General features: G+C 51.0%; 1 protein-coding gene across 1 annotated transcript in view; it reads right to left on the bottom strand.

Moving 5' to 3' along the window:
• Positions 1-1110: 1110 nt before the first annotated feature.
• The window catches only part of LMF1 (lipase maturation factor 1), a 203670-nt gene continuing 190222 nt past the window's right edge, over positions 1111-14558 (bottom strand). Inside the window, exons 11-12 of the mRNA XM_010570606.1 lie at positions 12251-12363; positions 1111-1285 (exon numbers count right to left, since the gene is read on the bottom strand). Of these exons, the coding sequence (XP_010568908.1) occupies positions 1111-1285; positions 12251-12363 (288 nt within the window). The remainder of the gene's footprint in view (positions 1286-12250; positions 12364-14558) is intronic.

The following is a 14558-nucleotide window of genomic DNA, read 5'->3' as shown; positions in this document are numbered from 1 at the left end:
TGTTCATGTGGTTTTTTTCTTTCCCCCCCCCCCCCCCCGCAAGAAGAAACGTGTGCAGCAGAATGTGCTAACAAGCAATCGATTATTATAAACTACCCCGGCCAGTTGCTGGCTGTTTCAGACGCCGTCCATGTTCTTGCTCTCGCTTCCCTCCCATCACTGTGATTTGGGCTCACTGAGCAAAACCCACGTGGTGGGACAATTTGGGGTGATTTTAAACACAGACCGAATGAGGGGAGACTCCAAAGCAAACAGGAGGGACAAGAGAAATTCCGAGTGAGGTCCCAGGGTGTTTTGCCCAGCCTGGGGGCACTGCCCAGCCCTGGCTTGCCATGCTGCCCTGGGGATGAACTGCAGGACAGCCGGATCGTGCCCGGCGGGCAGGACACATAGCTCAGCCCAGTCATTAACCTGCGGTGAGAAGGTGACGACCGGGCCCTTCTCAGGGCAACAGCAAGGGCAGTGTGGGGACAGCTGTGTTGGGAATAAAGCAGTTTTGATGGCTTAGTGCTGGCGGCGCACATGGGGATGGGATGGGTTAGGATGGGTTGGGTTAGGATGGGTTGGGATGGGATGGGATGGAGGAGCGGTGCTCCGTGCCTGGCCAGCATCACCTCCGCATGAGCCGGCTGCAGAGCAGGACCTGGCTGCTCTGCCCGATGCCGGACCCCAGGGAATCTGTGAGCCTCAGGGGCCGCTGGCTGAGGCAGGAGACCACCCCGAAATCTTCCCTTGTGCCTCTGCAGCCATCACACAATGCAACGGGTCGGGGAAAGCAACACCAACACCTACCCAAAACTACTCGCAGTATTTGTTCACCTTTTTCCCAAATTCTAGAGCTGACAATTTCTGAATGGAGCAGCCTGGCAAAAGAAATCAATCATCAGGCGAGGCCGTGGTGAGAAGGATGAACAGAAAGAAACAGAAAGATGAGAAAAACCAGACCACAACAGCAGGTGGACAGGTTGGCTGGGAACCTTCTGTAAAATATGTGTAAACAAGGATACGGATAAAAAATACAGACAGAGCCAAGACATGTGGTTTGTAAGGGAGCTGACTGCTCTCCCTCTTCCCCAGCCGGTCCCTCTTGACCTTGCTCATCCTCCTCCATCAGTCCCGCACGGGGTACGGCCAATTCCTGTCTTCGTAAAACTTCTTCAGGCCCTGGAGGTTGACGGGGGGGAAGTAAGGGCCGATCCTCTTCCGAATCCACCACCTCCCCTCGCTGGCATGCTTTCCCCCAGGTCGGCTGAATTTGTACTTGAAGTGTTCCCCTCGGATCCACCTGCAGAGAAACAAAGCACAGCCTGCTCAGGAGGGGCTGGTACCACTGCTGGGCAGAGGCAGAAAGGTGTCGGACCCTATTTACAGTCCCCTGGGAGTGGGATTTTTGAGCCTTTCCGTAGCTGGATGGAGAAATCAGCTCAAGGTTGCTCAGCCTGGCTAGCTCCCGCATCCCAGTGCTCCATCCATCCCTGGGGCGCCCGCAGCCGGAGGCAGCGATGCAGCCGACCCTGCTGGAGTGAAGCATTGGGGAGCTCCCAGGCTCCTCTTGATGCAATTTCGGAACGATACACAAGGCAGAGAAGCTTTAATACCCCCGCCCTGTGTGCTCCCCACCGCCGCCGCGCGCTCCACACACCTGTCTACAACCAAGTTTGAAAGAATAGTAATAAAAGCAGGAATTTTTTCTTTTTTTCCTTTTCTAGAGCAACTATGGAGTATTTCTGCCTGGGAGATTTTTAGGTACAGAGCCTGACTCCCGCCCCAGCTCCCCCAGCATCCCTCTGCCCCAGCCAGCCGCTGCTCCTTCTGCTCCGCAGCTTATTAGTGGGGCTACGAGTGCATCTGTTTTCTGGCCGCCCTGGGAGTTGACAGAAAAGGAGATTTTAAAACAGTGCAGAAAGAAGCATTCATCAGTGTCACGAAACACATTCGGAGGCTAACCATGCCGCTCAGTTCGGGAGGTTTGGTCCCGCTTGATGTAGGGCATGCTGACAAGAGAAGGAGTAACACCCTGGTCCTCCAGCGTTGTGGTCCCTGTTTGCAGAGTGCATCGCCGCATTTGCTGGATAAGTTCATAAAATAACCCACAATATAAAAATGTCAAAGTCATGTCAATGCTCATTTAAACCTGCTTTGCTTCACTACTAAAATACAAACCCTGCTACTGAGCAGGGCACCACGCTCCTGCAGCTGCTCGCTCCCAGGGCTGCACCTCGGGCAGCCGTTAAGTTCCTTCCTACTGCTAAAATAATTAGGGACGACTCCTATATATTTGCCATTAGCACCCACCTTTGTAACACCGGCACTCCGACGGGAAGCAGGGGAGATTGCAGATGACGGATGAAGCTGCACCCAGTTAAAAGGTCTACTGCAATCACATCTCGACATCTCAATTTAAATCTTGCTGGGTACCCAGATGAGCAATACAGAAACGATGCTCTCAACAAAACACGTTAACGCGGAGCTGTTCATCATGCCCATCGCTCGCTGCTGACTTGCAGCAACCGGCATTATCATCATCTGTTTTCTGCTTGTTTCCTGGCTGGAATGAAAACATGACAAGCATCTCCATGTTTCCCCCTCCGCTGAGGATGAAGAGGGGATCCAAGGAAGCCCAGAGTAATGCATTCGAAGCTGCACTGGGACAGCTCTAATTTAAACAAGGGGTAAGGGCTGGGTGCCAAGGGAAGCGTGGGGACGGAGGTGTCCCCCGATGCCGTACCGCTCCGCAGCAGAGCATCCCGGGCCGCCCCGGCACCCCACCTCGCTGCCCGCTGACGGGGGGGGCTGCAGGGAGGTACCAGCCCTCAAATACGGGAAAGTCAATGGGCAGAGGAGGGGGCAATGCCCCAGCCCTGGCTGGGGGCTCGGGGTGCACAGACCTGCTTCTTATCACCATAAATGCTGCCCTGCAGCTGCTGGTTTTGTTACAGTTGGGGCCATTTCTACACCCTCTCTCCCCGCCTCTTTTCTGAGGCTGGTAAAAGTCAAACGGGGGCTGAAGTGTTGTTACTCCCACAGTGTTTACTTCGCAGGAGCACAAAATTTCCTGTTAATAATTAGAGCGTTACTGAATGGCAATGTTCCTGCGGGTCCAGGTAGCCTGCAGGCTCCTGTCCGGGATGGTTAGAGATTTCCAAGCTGTGTTCCTTGATTGCTTACTTGAATTCAAAAAACATATCCCAAAAAAGCTTCAGTGGCTGATTGTATGTCAATCTCTCTGCTGCTCGAAGCCTCCCTCTGCCTGCCGTACCGGGGCTTTTGGGGTTTTTCTTCACTAAGTGATTGCAGAGCATCTACCAAGCTGGACCTGTCTCCATGTGCACCCACAATATGGGTATAACGGGGTGCCCCACGCTGAAGGAGCTATCTGCAAACCCCATCTGGTAAAGTTCCCATTTTCTAGAAGGGGATGCAGAGTGCAGAGAGAGCTCTTATCTGAGCTCCCAGGGCAGACCTAGGAGACCTCAGGAGATGCCAGGTCTCTGCTCACACACAGAAGCGCCTTCTCCCCAACCTCAAAGACTGTCCTATAACCCCTCTGGAATGAAAATTTCCTTGTCCCTTTCGAATGGGCTTGCCTGCCCAGATTAAATAATATCTATCATCTGATTTGGTATGATTTTTCCCATATGTTCTCTGTCTATTAAAATGTTTGCTATCAAAGGGATCGGCATGTAAAACTAGAACCGTGTGAGCATTAAAGCAACCACATGCAATTGAAGATGCATTTTTGTGGCATAAAGTTTGCCTTTCTATCTGACTATGTTTCAGGCTCTTCTGTTCAGAGCCTAAATCAATCTGAAGAATCCCCCCCAAGCCCCCCGACCTCTAAATTGAGCCACCTTCTCATCCCAGCCACGGTCACTCTGCTCCCCCCAGCCCGCTCCACCTGAGCCGTGAGCTGGAGTGTTGGGATGCACGGTCCACGTTAGGATAACAAGATCCATGGAGGAGGAACCCACCCAGCTCCGTGGGCTGTGGACTTTGTAAACTCCACAGAGCTGAGCTCTTCCAGGAGCTGAACCGCTCACCCAGCGGTGAGCTATAAAGCTCCGGCACACCGCAGCCCACGGCTCTTCACTGTCCTGCACCACCGGCGCTTTCCTGGGATTCAAGACTTGAAGGTTTCCATTCTGGTAAACAGAGGTACCAAAGAGCCTTTACAGGGCTGCAGCAGCCAACGTGTGCTGCAGGACGGAGAAACTGCAGCGGGAATACCTCCGAGCATCAGAATTCCTCTGAGCATCAAAATACGATGGCGGCATCCAGACCCTCTGCCAGCCGTCCTCTCCGTCCTTCCCGGGGTTAGGGGCTGTGGGAGAAACGCGGAAAACCTGGAACCCATGGGAATCTTGCCTTGCAAGGCTCACAGATGTAAAAGCTGCAGAGTTTAATACTCACCAGAGCCCCTCATTTCAGGGCTCATAGAGTTTACAAGCTACCCCCGTATTTATAATCTACCTGGGTGCCTCAGTCCTGAAGTTACAGGATTTGCAAACTCCTCCAGCACTGCCTCGCTGGACCCGCTCCCTCCTCTCGGGATTTGGGGAGCGAATGCGCTCCTGCACTAACAGGGCAGAAGCATTAACACCCCGGAGTCCATCATTTCAGGGCTCACAGAGTTTACAAGCATCACTTGGAGCCCTGGACAGCTTGTAACTCAGGCGAGACGCGCGCATGCGTGGTTGCCTGTAGATTAAGAAGCTGCTACAAGCTACAGATCACCTTATCAGCAGTTGCTTGTGATTTTTGCAACTCTGGGGCTCAGGCGGAGACCTTCTGGCTGGTGGAAGGGATCCACAGGTCTCTGAGCCTCCTCTGATGCAGGAAACCGCCGGCACGCGTGAACCTTGCTGGCTGCTCTGCAGAAATGGGAACATCTTCAAGAAGGTCATGGGGAGGCTATACCTGACTTCGTCTACGTTAAAAGGAGACTAAGACCACAGGTGGTCACCCATACTCGGAGAAGGATGAGCAAGACTCGTCTTTCAGAGGAGACAGTCAGAAATGTCAGGAAGGACAATCCCGGCTGCGAGCAGTTTCCCAGGATTTACTGAGCGAACGCAAGCTGGCAGCTCCTCCTGGCTCCCAGGGAAGCACCGGGCACCAGCTATTGCAGCCGGGCAGGGAAATGCTCCGGAGGAGCATCAGGCTGAACCAGCTGAGCCCAGGTTAGGTCCCTTAGAAGACACATGAGGGCAAAATAATCTCTTGAGGATCCAGGAAACAAGATACGGTCAGATAAAGCAAGTCAGATGTTTCTCCTGCAGGAGATGGAAAACCCTCTCTGCTGTAACAACAGGGACAAGGGACAGAAGGGCCCCTTTGGCAGCTTCTCCCGAACCCCACGGTGGTGCCCGGGAGGTGCTGGCAGAGCCACGGCGCTGATCCCAGTATGGAAGGCTGGAAGAGGGAGGACCACTGAGCTGCCCAGAAGGACCCACCGCTCCGGACGGGATGCCGGGACCCGCCTGCCACCACCCTTCTGGGCAAGAACCCGCTCTCCATCGCCACCCGGATCGGGCAAAGCCACAGCCTCGAGGAGGGCAGAAAGGCTAAAAATAATAAGCGTTATTTTTTAAATCAATATATTCATCCCGCCAGATGCCCAGTAGCAGCTGCGCTGTAGCACTTTTAAGATTTGATCATATATCAGCCTATTATGACATCTTCCAACTGTACGTGTTAAAAATTAGCAGCAATATTGGAGTTGTTGGGATGGAGGGCTAAATCTCCCAGACAGCTGTAATTAGTTCCAGAGGGTGCAGCTGTCTCCCTGCAACAGCTGAGGGGTTCGAGGGAAAAAACCAGAGCCGGTGGTTTCTGTTAGAATTAATGGCCTGACAGGGCAAGGCGGGGTGGGAGAGGGAAGAAAGAAACCAAAACACGGGGCGTCTTTTCGATTTGGGGTTTTTTTTTTGTTGTTGGTTTTTTTTTATCACGAGGTTCCCCACTCCATTGTAAATCAGGGAGCAAGTGGCAGTGGAAAGTACAAATTCATTACAGTAACAGAGACTCCATCATCGGTTTTCTTGCTTATTCTAGCCCCGTTAGCAGGAGGGATCATAAATTCATCTTGGCCCAAGTTTGCAGAATAAGGGCAGTTTTATGGGTTGTTTTTCAACGCTGCTGACTTCCCTTTCTCCAAGGCTCCTGCAAGGTCTGGCCCTGCAGAGCCAGAGCATCCTCAAAACTCTTTCGGGAGATGGGAAAGTGGGTTTATTCCCCCACGGACAGGTTAGAAAGGGAGGCTCAGAGGCTGCATCTACACCCAGGGCAGAGCAAACCTTGGGAGAAGGAAACCTGGCTCCCCCCGAGGCTCACAGCACTGGCCAGGATTACTTTCGGCACGGACAGACCCAGTGTATGGGTTTCAGTTTAGTGTTTCGCAGGCGTGACTGGGACGCGGCCGATGCTCCCCACAGAGCCAAGGCAGGAGCTGCCCTTCCAAGGGAGATGCCTCCCACAGCCACGGGACACGCGGTGCAGTCCCGGCCACGGTGACGCTGCCCCACGTGCCACCGCTACGAGAGGTGGCTGGAAACCCCGTTTCCCACCCTGGGGGAAATCCCGATGCTCTGAGATGAGCTCTGCCCTCCCTGACAACGCTGAAAGACTGAGGTTGTTTTTACTGAAAGAATATCCCTTAAACTTTCATTAAGGACAGTGGAATCATTTCATTCTGATAATATCAACCTTATAATGTTGATGATAAAGATTTTCTTTTAAATTATACTACCTAGGGAAAGAAGAAATGAACTGCAATAAAACATTTCACCATGGCGAAACCCAGTGAGAAAGCCAAAAGAACGTGTTTATAGTTTTTCCCCTCTGAGAATCCTGTCACCTCCCAGGACAGTTTCATTGCTGGCAAAGCTCCTTTTCAGTGGGAAAACCATACAAAATATTCTACTTCTCTGGGCAGAAGACACCAGCGCTCGTGGGAAAGGCTTTGGGGACTCTGCGGATTTACATTGCTCCCTTACACCGTCACGTTGCGTGGACCACATGGGTACTTGGAGGGAGACTTGTCCCGGCAGCGAAATGCCTCGGGGTGATAGGAGGCACTTGGGATTCAGCAACACCAAGGTCAAACCCTGAGGGACTCGCATCCCCACGGAGCATCCCATGCCCATAAACACCGCTCCCGCCTCCTCTAAAGACTTCTGGGGAGAGACCTTGCAGAACAGAAATCCCATTTCCACCTACATCCCAGTGATGCCCGTATTTTCCAGTAACTCCATACTCCCTGCCTGCTCTCAGCACTGCTTTCAATAGCCACAGAATTACCTTTACCCATTTTGGGGGTGTCCAAGGGAGCAGCCCCCAAAGTGGCTTCTACACCATGCAAATATGACAAAGTCCTTCCCACGGCTTGGGTTGTGTGTCTCCGCAGGTCCCACGGGAAAGCACCTGCATCTTTTGCCAGGGTCCATGGTGACTTACACAGCCTGAAAATCCAGCCCAACATGCCCCCACCTACAAAACACAGTAGCTGTGACGCAAATGGGAAATAAATGGGCAATCAAATAAAAAAAAGAATACCAAACGCTATATTCTTCTTGAGTTCCTGCAGCCAGGTAGCATCAAATGGGAAGTGCTGCCTCCATAAATAACACCACCGCTACAAATCCAGGTCTTCAGCTACGTGTTGGGGCTTTTTCAACAAAGTGCTACTATAATTGGAATAAAAGTCCTTAAGTGAACATGATTTAATATCAGAGACACCGAACACTTCAGTCAAAAATAAACCTGATTTCTTTTTTCCTCCTTCTGTAGGCAAAATCTGATTTTTGTTTTCTTTCATTGTTGCAGTCTGTTTCCATGGCGGTGCGTTAAACACTTATTAATTTCTCAGCCAAAGCCCTACCGTTCAGATTTATGACGGCTGGTGTTTTATGAACTATCCGCTGCACAATAATATTTTGTAAATCTACATTCCACAAACATCACTGTGCTTGAAGTAAAGCTTCACACTCAGCTAGGCTGGGCGCTCAACAATACCCTCATTTTTAATCAGTCACCTGTTTCTCATTTTAAGTTTATCACACTTGAAAAAATACTATAATTTCTAGAGTTGTAAAGAAACCTACAAACTTTGGTCTCAGAAATTTCATTTCGAAGGCATTAACTCATTTTGAAAGTCCCTTGGCTATTTAAGGTGTAGAGTTTCCATTAACAGAATAAACTCCGTGGAGTATGGAGCGTAATGTTCTTATGGAAAACAGTCCCTTCCCCTAATTATTTAGTCTAGCAGGGAATGAAAATAATTAAGTCTCAAAATTCCCTCTGGGGGGGGGGCGCGGGGGAATATGGGAGGAAAATTAGCTTTTTTTCCACCCAGCTACCGAAAGGAGCCGAGCCACGGTGGGCACAATCCTTAGCTGGAAGGTGGGAGTGAAGGTGCGTTAAAGGTTTGCAGCAGCCGCAGGCGGGCTCCGGCTCACGGGTGAGGGTGCAGGGATGTCCTTCGGAAACTAGCACAGCTACAGCCACCCTGAATTATCTTTTCTTTCCAGGTGTTACTGCTGAGGCTTAAATTTAAGGCTTTTCACAACTAAAATGAAGTTATAACAAAAAGATGATTGCTGGCTGTAAGTGGCCGTCAGCGCTGAGGATGCCCGCATCCAGCGCTCAGTTAATAAGGGGTCTAGATAAAAAACCAGAAGATATCCTGCTAACTGCTTCTTCTTATACTTCTTGCACCCAGATCGGAGGGCACGGATCAGTCCCCCGGGTTCTGGCCGTGCCGGGGGTGCAGGGGGGTCACCAGCCCCGCCAGGAGCTTCAACATGCAACAAGGGGACGTTTAAAATAAAACAAAGAAATGGTGTTTTTGAAATTTAAAGGAAAAAAAAACCAAACCGAGCAGGTGAGTCCGCCCGAGCAGAAGTAACGCTGGGTGAAAAGGAGCTGACGGAGCCACAAGCGCCATGAGTGTAAACCCAGCAGAACTGGGATGGGGCACAAGAAATGGAAAAAAAAAAAAAAGGCAAACGGTCACTTCAGTTCCCTTACGCAGGGAAAGCGCTAACAGCAAACAAGGAATAACTGAAGAAATGTAAATAGCAACAGGAATTGGTGACTGACGTGAGAGCCCAGTGCAGGATCCGACCCTGCGCCCACCACCCCAGCTCAGGGAGGTGTGAGCACCCACCTGTGCCCCCAGGCCTCGCCTTCACACCTGGGTGAAAATCCGAATGGTGCCAATGTCCCAGGTGTTTGGATTTGGCTCGCCAAAACCCGAAACGTGACCCACAACCTGGGATCCAGAGTGAAACGGGGTGTTGGGTTTTGGTCTGAGCCAAAACGAGCATTTGTAAATTGTTATTTTTATTTTACGCCACCCAAAAATACACTAGACCCATGAAAAACTTTTAAAGCAAAGCTAATGCCAGAGCAAAGGCAGCTGACACATAAAACCAGTGCTGGATCCTGATCTTTTCCTACTATAAACTAGCTGCTAAAGAGTGAAAACAGAGTCTGTGCTTTGGTTAAACCAAGGTAACGCATGAATCAAGACCCTGTTCAACAAGATCTATAGCACCGTGTGTTCAACACAGCATCCACGCTGCTGTGTAATTACTTACTGGACCTGCTTGTATTCCTCGGTACGCTCTGCAATCGTCATCCTATAAAAACTAACAAAGATAAAGATTTGCTTTTGGTTTTGCTTTAAATTCCTGAACATTTCACTTCCTCACCTGTTACAGAATACAATAAAAAAACCTATTCACCACCTGGAGCAAAGTAGTGTTATCCTAGCCACATCTCACTTCATTATTTTCATTTTAAAATGAGTTCCTGTGTTCAACTACCTTATTTTAATTTTTTTTAACACCACCAATGCCACAAAGCTTAGAAGAGATGCAGCCCATCTATGGCAAAATCTTGGACAGCAAGACATGATATACATTTTCTTGATTTTTAATCTGTTACAATGTCTTGTTTTCAGCCTCAGTCACGGTGAGTACCAGGAGCAATGTTTATGGCACTGGGGGACATGTGGTAATAAACAGCTCTGGGATTATCAAATGCTTCTGTCGCTCCGTGAACCGCGAGAGCCGTTTATTGCCAGCAGCCACCAGATGGTCATGGCTTCTGGCTGCTGGCACCAGGGGACACCTAATTCAAACTGGTGACTCGGTGTCTAAAGGTCCCAGGTTCTGCTAAAACCCCTGGGGTCAGCCAACACTCAGGTCTGACTTTCTTTCTTTTTTTTTTTCTTTTTTTTTTCTTTTAATTAAAAAAAAGCAATGCAAAGGAACACCCCACAATGAACGCCGCTCGGTGAATTTATGGCACTGAGCCTGGGGGACACGAGCAAAGTTTGGAGAGACTCTGTTGATAAATCCACCCGAGATGGAGCCGACGCAATGCAGGTTCTCCGGTCGCTCTTCCACCTCAGCCTCGCAAATGGTGCCCCAACACCATCTCCGCGACGAGCTCCCGAGGGACCCAGCTCCTGCTGGATCCCGGTGGGCGAGCCCTGTCGCTGGGCTGAATTTCTGCCCGCTGTGAGCTCCGGCGTTCGTTAGCACCCTACTGAGGCACCCACCGCCTTCGCCACGCGAGCGGTTGCAAAAGTGCTGGGGCTGCACCGTGCCCCTTCCCTGGCCATCAGAAAGGTGCCACCTCCATGGGGTCTTCTGAGCAGTCCCCAAAAAGGAGGTGGCAGGGAGCGGCGGGGAGGTCCAGCTCGCTGTCACAAGCTGCGGACCCTACTTTGGCTGATAAATGCACGTGCAGTCGAACAAAGGTCCGTAAAAACAAAGAGAAAACACGGCCAAAACAGGAACGCAACCCGGAGCAAAGAGGTTTCACGTGCCCCTCTCAACACCACCGAGCGAGACCAGCTGATGCGCAGCATCAGCGCGCTGCTCCTCGCACGGAAAGCCAACCCCAGCGCAGCTCATCGGAGCTAAAACCCCTCCGTACGCATTATTAAAGCTGGATCCGTCTGTGGCAAGGGCTGTGCCGGTCTAGCCCAGCACGCCTTTTGTAGCAATAATTAACAGAGGTCCCCGCAAGCCCTCCTGGACCGGAGCCAAGGCATCATTATTTGTGTGTGACAGATCCTCTGCTTGGGTAACCCAGCAAACTGTGACACCACCCTATAACGCGCCCTGAGCTATAAACCATCATTTATGGGAACTCCGGTACGGCTGTGAGTCTCTGGGCTATGGGCAGGATCCTGCCAGGAGTGCCTGCTAGCTCGCTCTGTGATGCTGCACCTACGGGAAAATGGGTTCTCAAATGAAAATATGTGCAAAAACCCCAAAATAACTGTTCTTACAGAGGTCTTGGCTCCTGTACTCGGAGGGAGTATGTTCCCATCAGCCTGTACTGATGCTCTGATAAGGTGCCTGTGCACTATGAGACAGGGCTGGGTGCCTGGGGAACCCCAGAAATGCGGTTATTAGAAGTACTCAAATATGATGATGGGCAACTCAGTGGTTGTATTCCAACCTGTGCTTCTGCTCTGTTTTTTTGCAGGTTATATACATTCAGCTCAGAGTATGAACCATCCTGGGTTTGCACATTTATACCACCTTGGGATGTATAAACCGTCTCTGAGGAAGTGGTTTGGTGAAACGTGGAAGTTCTTAGTGTCTTGGCTGGAAAAGGAGTCTCTCCTCAGAAGGGCTGGGGGATGCACTGCGCTAAAGCTGAAAAACTTCAGCAGGGTTCAAGAGGAAGTTCATTTCACATGGTGCTGTGAACTTTCAGCCTTGTTTGCAGTGCATCCTAAGAGCCTCAAATGGAAAATATTAGCAAGAGCATAATATTACTTGAGTTGATCCAAAATTCCCTTAAAATGTTTTCTCAGCTAAAAATAACTTCATCAACAAAATACACTTTTGTGAAAAATTTCCTTTTGTAAAAAACCTTGGGGTTTCATCTGTGCCTTTTGCTTGCTGATGTTTGCTTTGCCTCTTCACTGAAAACACAAACAATTCCAAGACAAGTGTCCACAAACCCAATCCTTTCTGCCGGACTGTTTTGTCTTTGAAATACCTCAGTAGGCTGGTAGAAATGGTAGTTTTGATCTGAGCTCACAAAGTGATAATGGCAAAAAATCTAAAGGTGTCCTCGTATTAAACCCACCCTATTTAAAGACCACTGGGTACCGTCAAACACAAAACCCAATCCATCACCAGAAACCACGCGTGTACGTCCAAGATAGGAACAACACGGAGTCTGGGTACTTCCAGCTCCCTCGGCAAAACTCCAAGCTTACCGTGGGGGTGCTCGGCCCGCAAATGGGTTCGTGGCCATCAAGGACAAGGTCTCCTCCTCCTGGGCCAGCAGCTTCCCAGCCAAGTGGATTATCCATTCATTCTGCTCATAGGTCTTGGGAAAGGAATAAGAAATATAAACATTAGGCATTGCTGGGCTTGTCATGTAGTGTTATTAGCACAAAAGACTTCTATGTGGTCTCTGGGGAGAGATTACAACCGGTTTGGGTAGCAAACGTTGAATATCCCAGTGTTGCAGGGAACAGATCCCGTGGGATCCAACACCTTGAGCTCCAGACCGAGACCCCCTGGCACCTGCGGGGAGCAGGGAGAGCTTCACTGAGCTCGTCTCGTCTGGAAATCATCCCCGAGGGTACGGACACAACCGAGGGTACGCAAGTCGCAGAGGTTTAATGAGTCGTTCGTTAGCTGAGCTGGGACAGCTACGTGCACTCTCCCAGCCTGCCCCAACTGCAAAGTAGCATCCTCCATCTCAAGCATCCCCAAAGGAATTCACATCACAGCTGAGAGGGGCGAAAAGCGTGCCCACGGCCAGCGACCACAGCCCATCTAATGATTAGAGACTAGGTGACGGTCAGGGATGCATCTCCACCTTCGCCTGGCCCGGACAGTGACCTCTGCTCAAGGTGTGATGCCTGAGGGGCATTTCTGCCAGCCCTGCATCCCTGCTGAGCCTGCGGCACTGCTTTGTCCCAGTGCCAGGAATAAGCCTACAACTGGTGCTACCAGGAAAGCGCGGTGCATTGCCCCTCAGGGAGACGCGTAGCTCACACCTTGTCCTTCCCTGGGGACACGGCACCCACCACCCCTGGTTCTCCCCAACACCCACCACCTGCTGCTCCTCCTCCATCTTAGATCACAAATCTCTTTTTGACTTTACATGTATCTACCATAGCTGGAGGTGCTCTTGCCTATTGTGCCACCCAAACGCTTGATTTTAATCATTTCTTATAGCTGCAAGCTCCGCAGAGGAACAGTAACGTCACATTTTGAAATGACGATCCATCCATCATTGTAAACCAGGCTGCTTTCCCCTGTTGTGTTACCAGAGAGAACACAGAAGAAAGTGACTTTTCTATTCCTGATTCCTTTCTCTTCTTTATTTCCTGTAATCTAATCTATCCTCTTTACATCCCGTGCCTGTGCCATACTCTTAATCATGCAGCCGCTGAGAGGGAGCAGACCAGCTCTCGGGAGCCACAGTCCAAGCTGCAGTGGCAGAACTCGACTCTGCATTTGCCTCCCTCCACGAATCCATGCTTCCCATGCTCTTTGCAGGGATTCTTGCTGAGGCTCCATAAAATCCATTTTCCCTTCTGTGACTTTTTGTGCCTTATACTTCCATTAAGATTTTTTTTTTCCTCCTTTTTTTAATGTGTACCTAAATGGATTTTTTAATGCAAGCAGTAGGGGACACTGTGGGAAAGCGAAACCCAGCAGCTGTACCTGCAGGACTGTGACTAATGCAGAACATCAAGGCAAAGTTACTCGGCAAATCTTTTCTAATGGTAAAGTTTGTTATTTCCGTTGCTAAGGGAAACAGAGGAGAGAAACGAGATGGAAAACACCAAACGCTCGGGGAAAGGCCCATCAAGCAGCAGCTCTACCTCTCAGGGTTTCTGACCCGTGCTCATCACAATTTAGAGGAAAACCACAGTTATTTAAGCCAACAACTTTTTAAAAAAGATTACTCTCCCCATCCGCCTGCTTCCGTCCTGCCTCACCGCGCACGGATGGGTGGTGGAGCCAGCGATGTTTCCCACTGCCAGCCCCCCGCCATCCTCTGCCCACCCCAAAGCCCCGTCTAAGCTCCGGCGCACCCCTCCTGCCACCGACACCCCCTGCCATCCCCTCCCTCCCATCTCCCGGTCCCCTTCCCGGCGCAGAGGAGGTGGTGGCGGCTCTCAAGATTGGGACGGGGCAACCTCAGCCCCCGCAGGACCGAGGCCACCGTGGCCCTGGGAGGGCTCGCCGTGGCGAGCCCTGGAGCCGGGAGCTTGGCATCACGCGAGATGTTAAACATAAACCTTGCAAGTCTTGCAATAACCCTGCCAGGGCTGGCAGGGCTGCAGGAAAAGCCGGCAGCATCCCTGCCAAGGGCCTGACTGCATCGTCACAGGACGACTCACGCCAAAACTTCCAGCCCAGCAGCTCCGTGCCCCTCAAGGGCTCCGCGATGCCCGAGATGTTCGGGAGGGGGGTGCCACGCTGAGACCTGCAGCCCGGGGAATCCTTGGCCGTGAGCAGGGACCTCCCGAGAGGTGCGACAGCAGTTGCAGACGATCAAGT

This window comes from Haliaeetus leucocephalus, unplaced genomic scaffold (genome assembly GCF_000737465.1).
Source record: "Haliaeetus leucocephalus isolate CR32 unplaced genomic scaffold, Haliaeetus_leucocephalus-4.0 Scaffold295, whole genome shotgun sequence".
Taxonomy (NCBI): Eukaryota; Metazoa; Chordata; class Aves; order Accipitriformes; family Accipitridae; genus Haliaeetus; species Haliaeetus leucocephalus.
The sequence above is the reverse complement of the archived record's forward strand: the minus strand, read 5'-3'. Positions and strand labels throughout refer to the sequence as shown.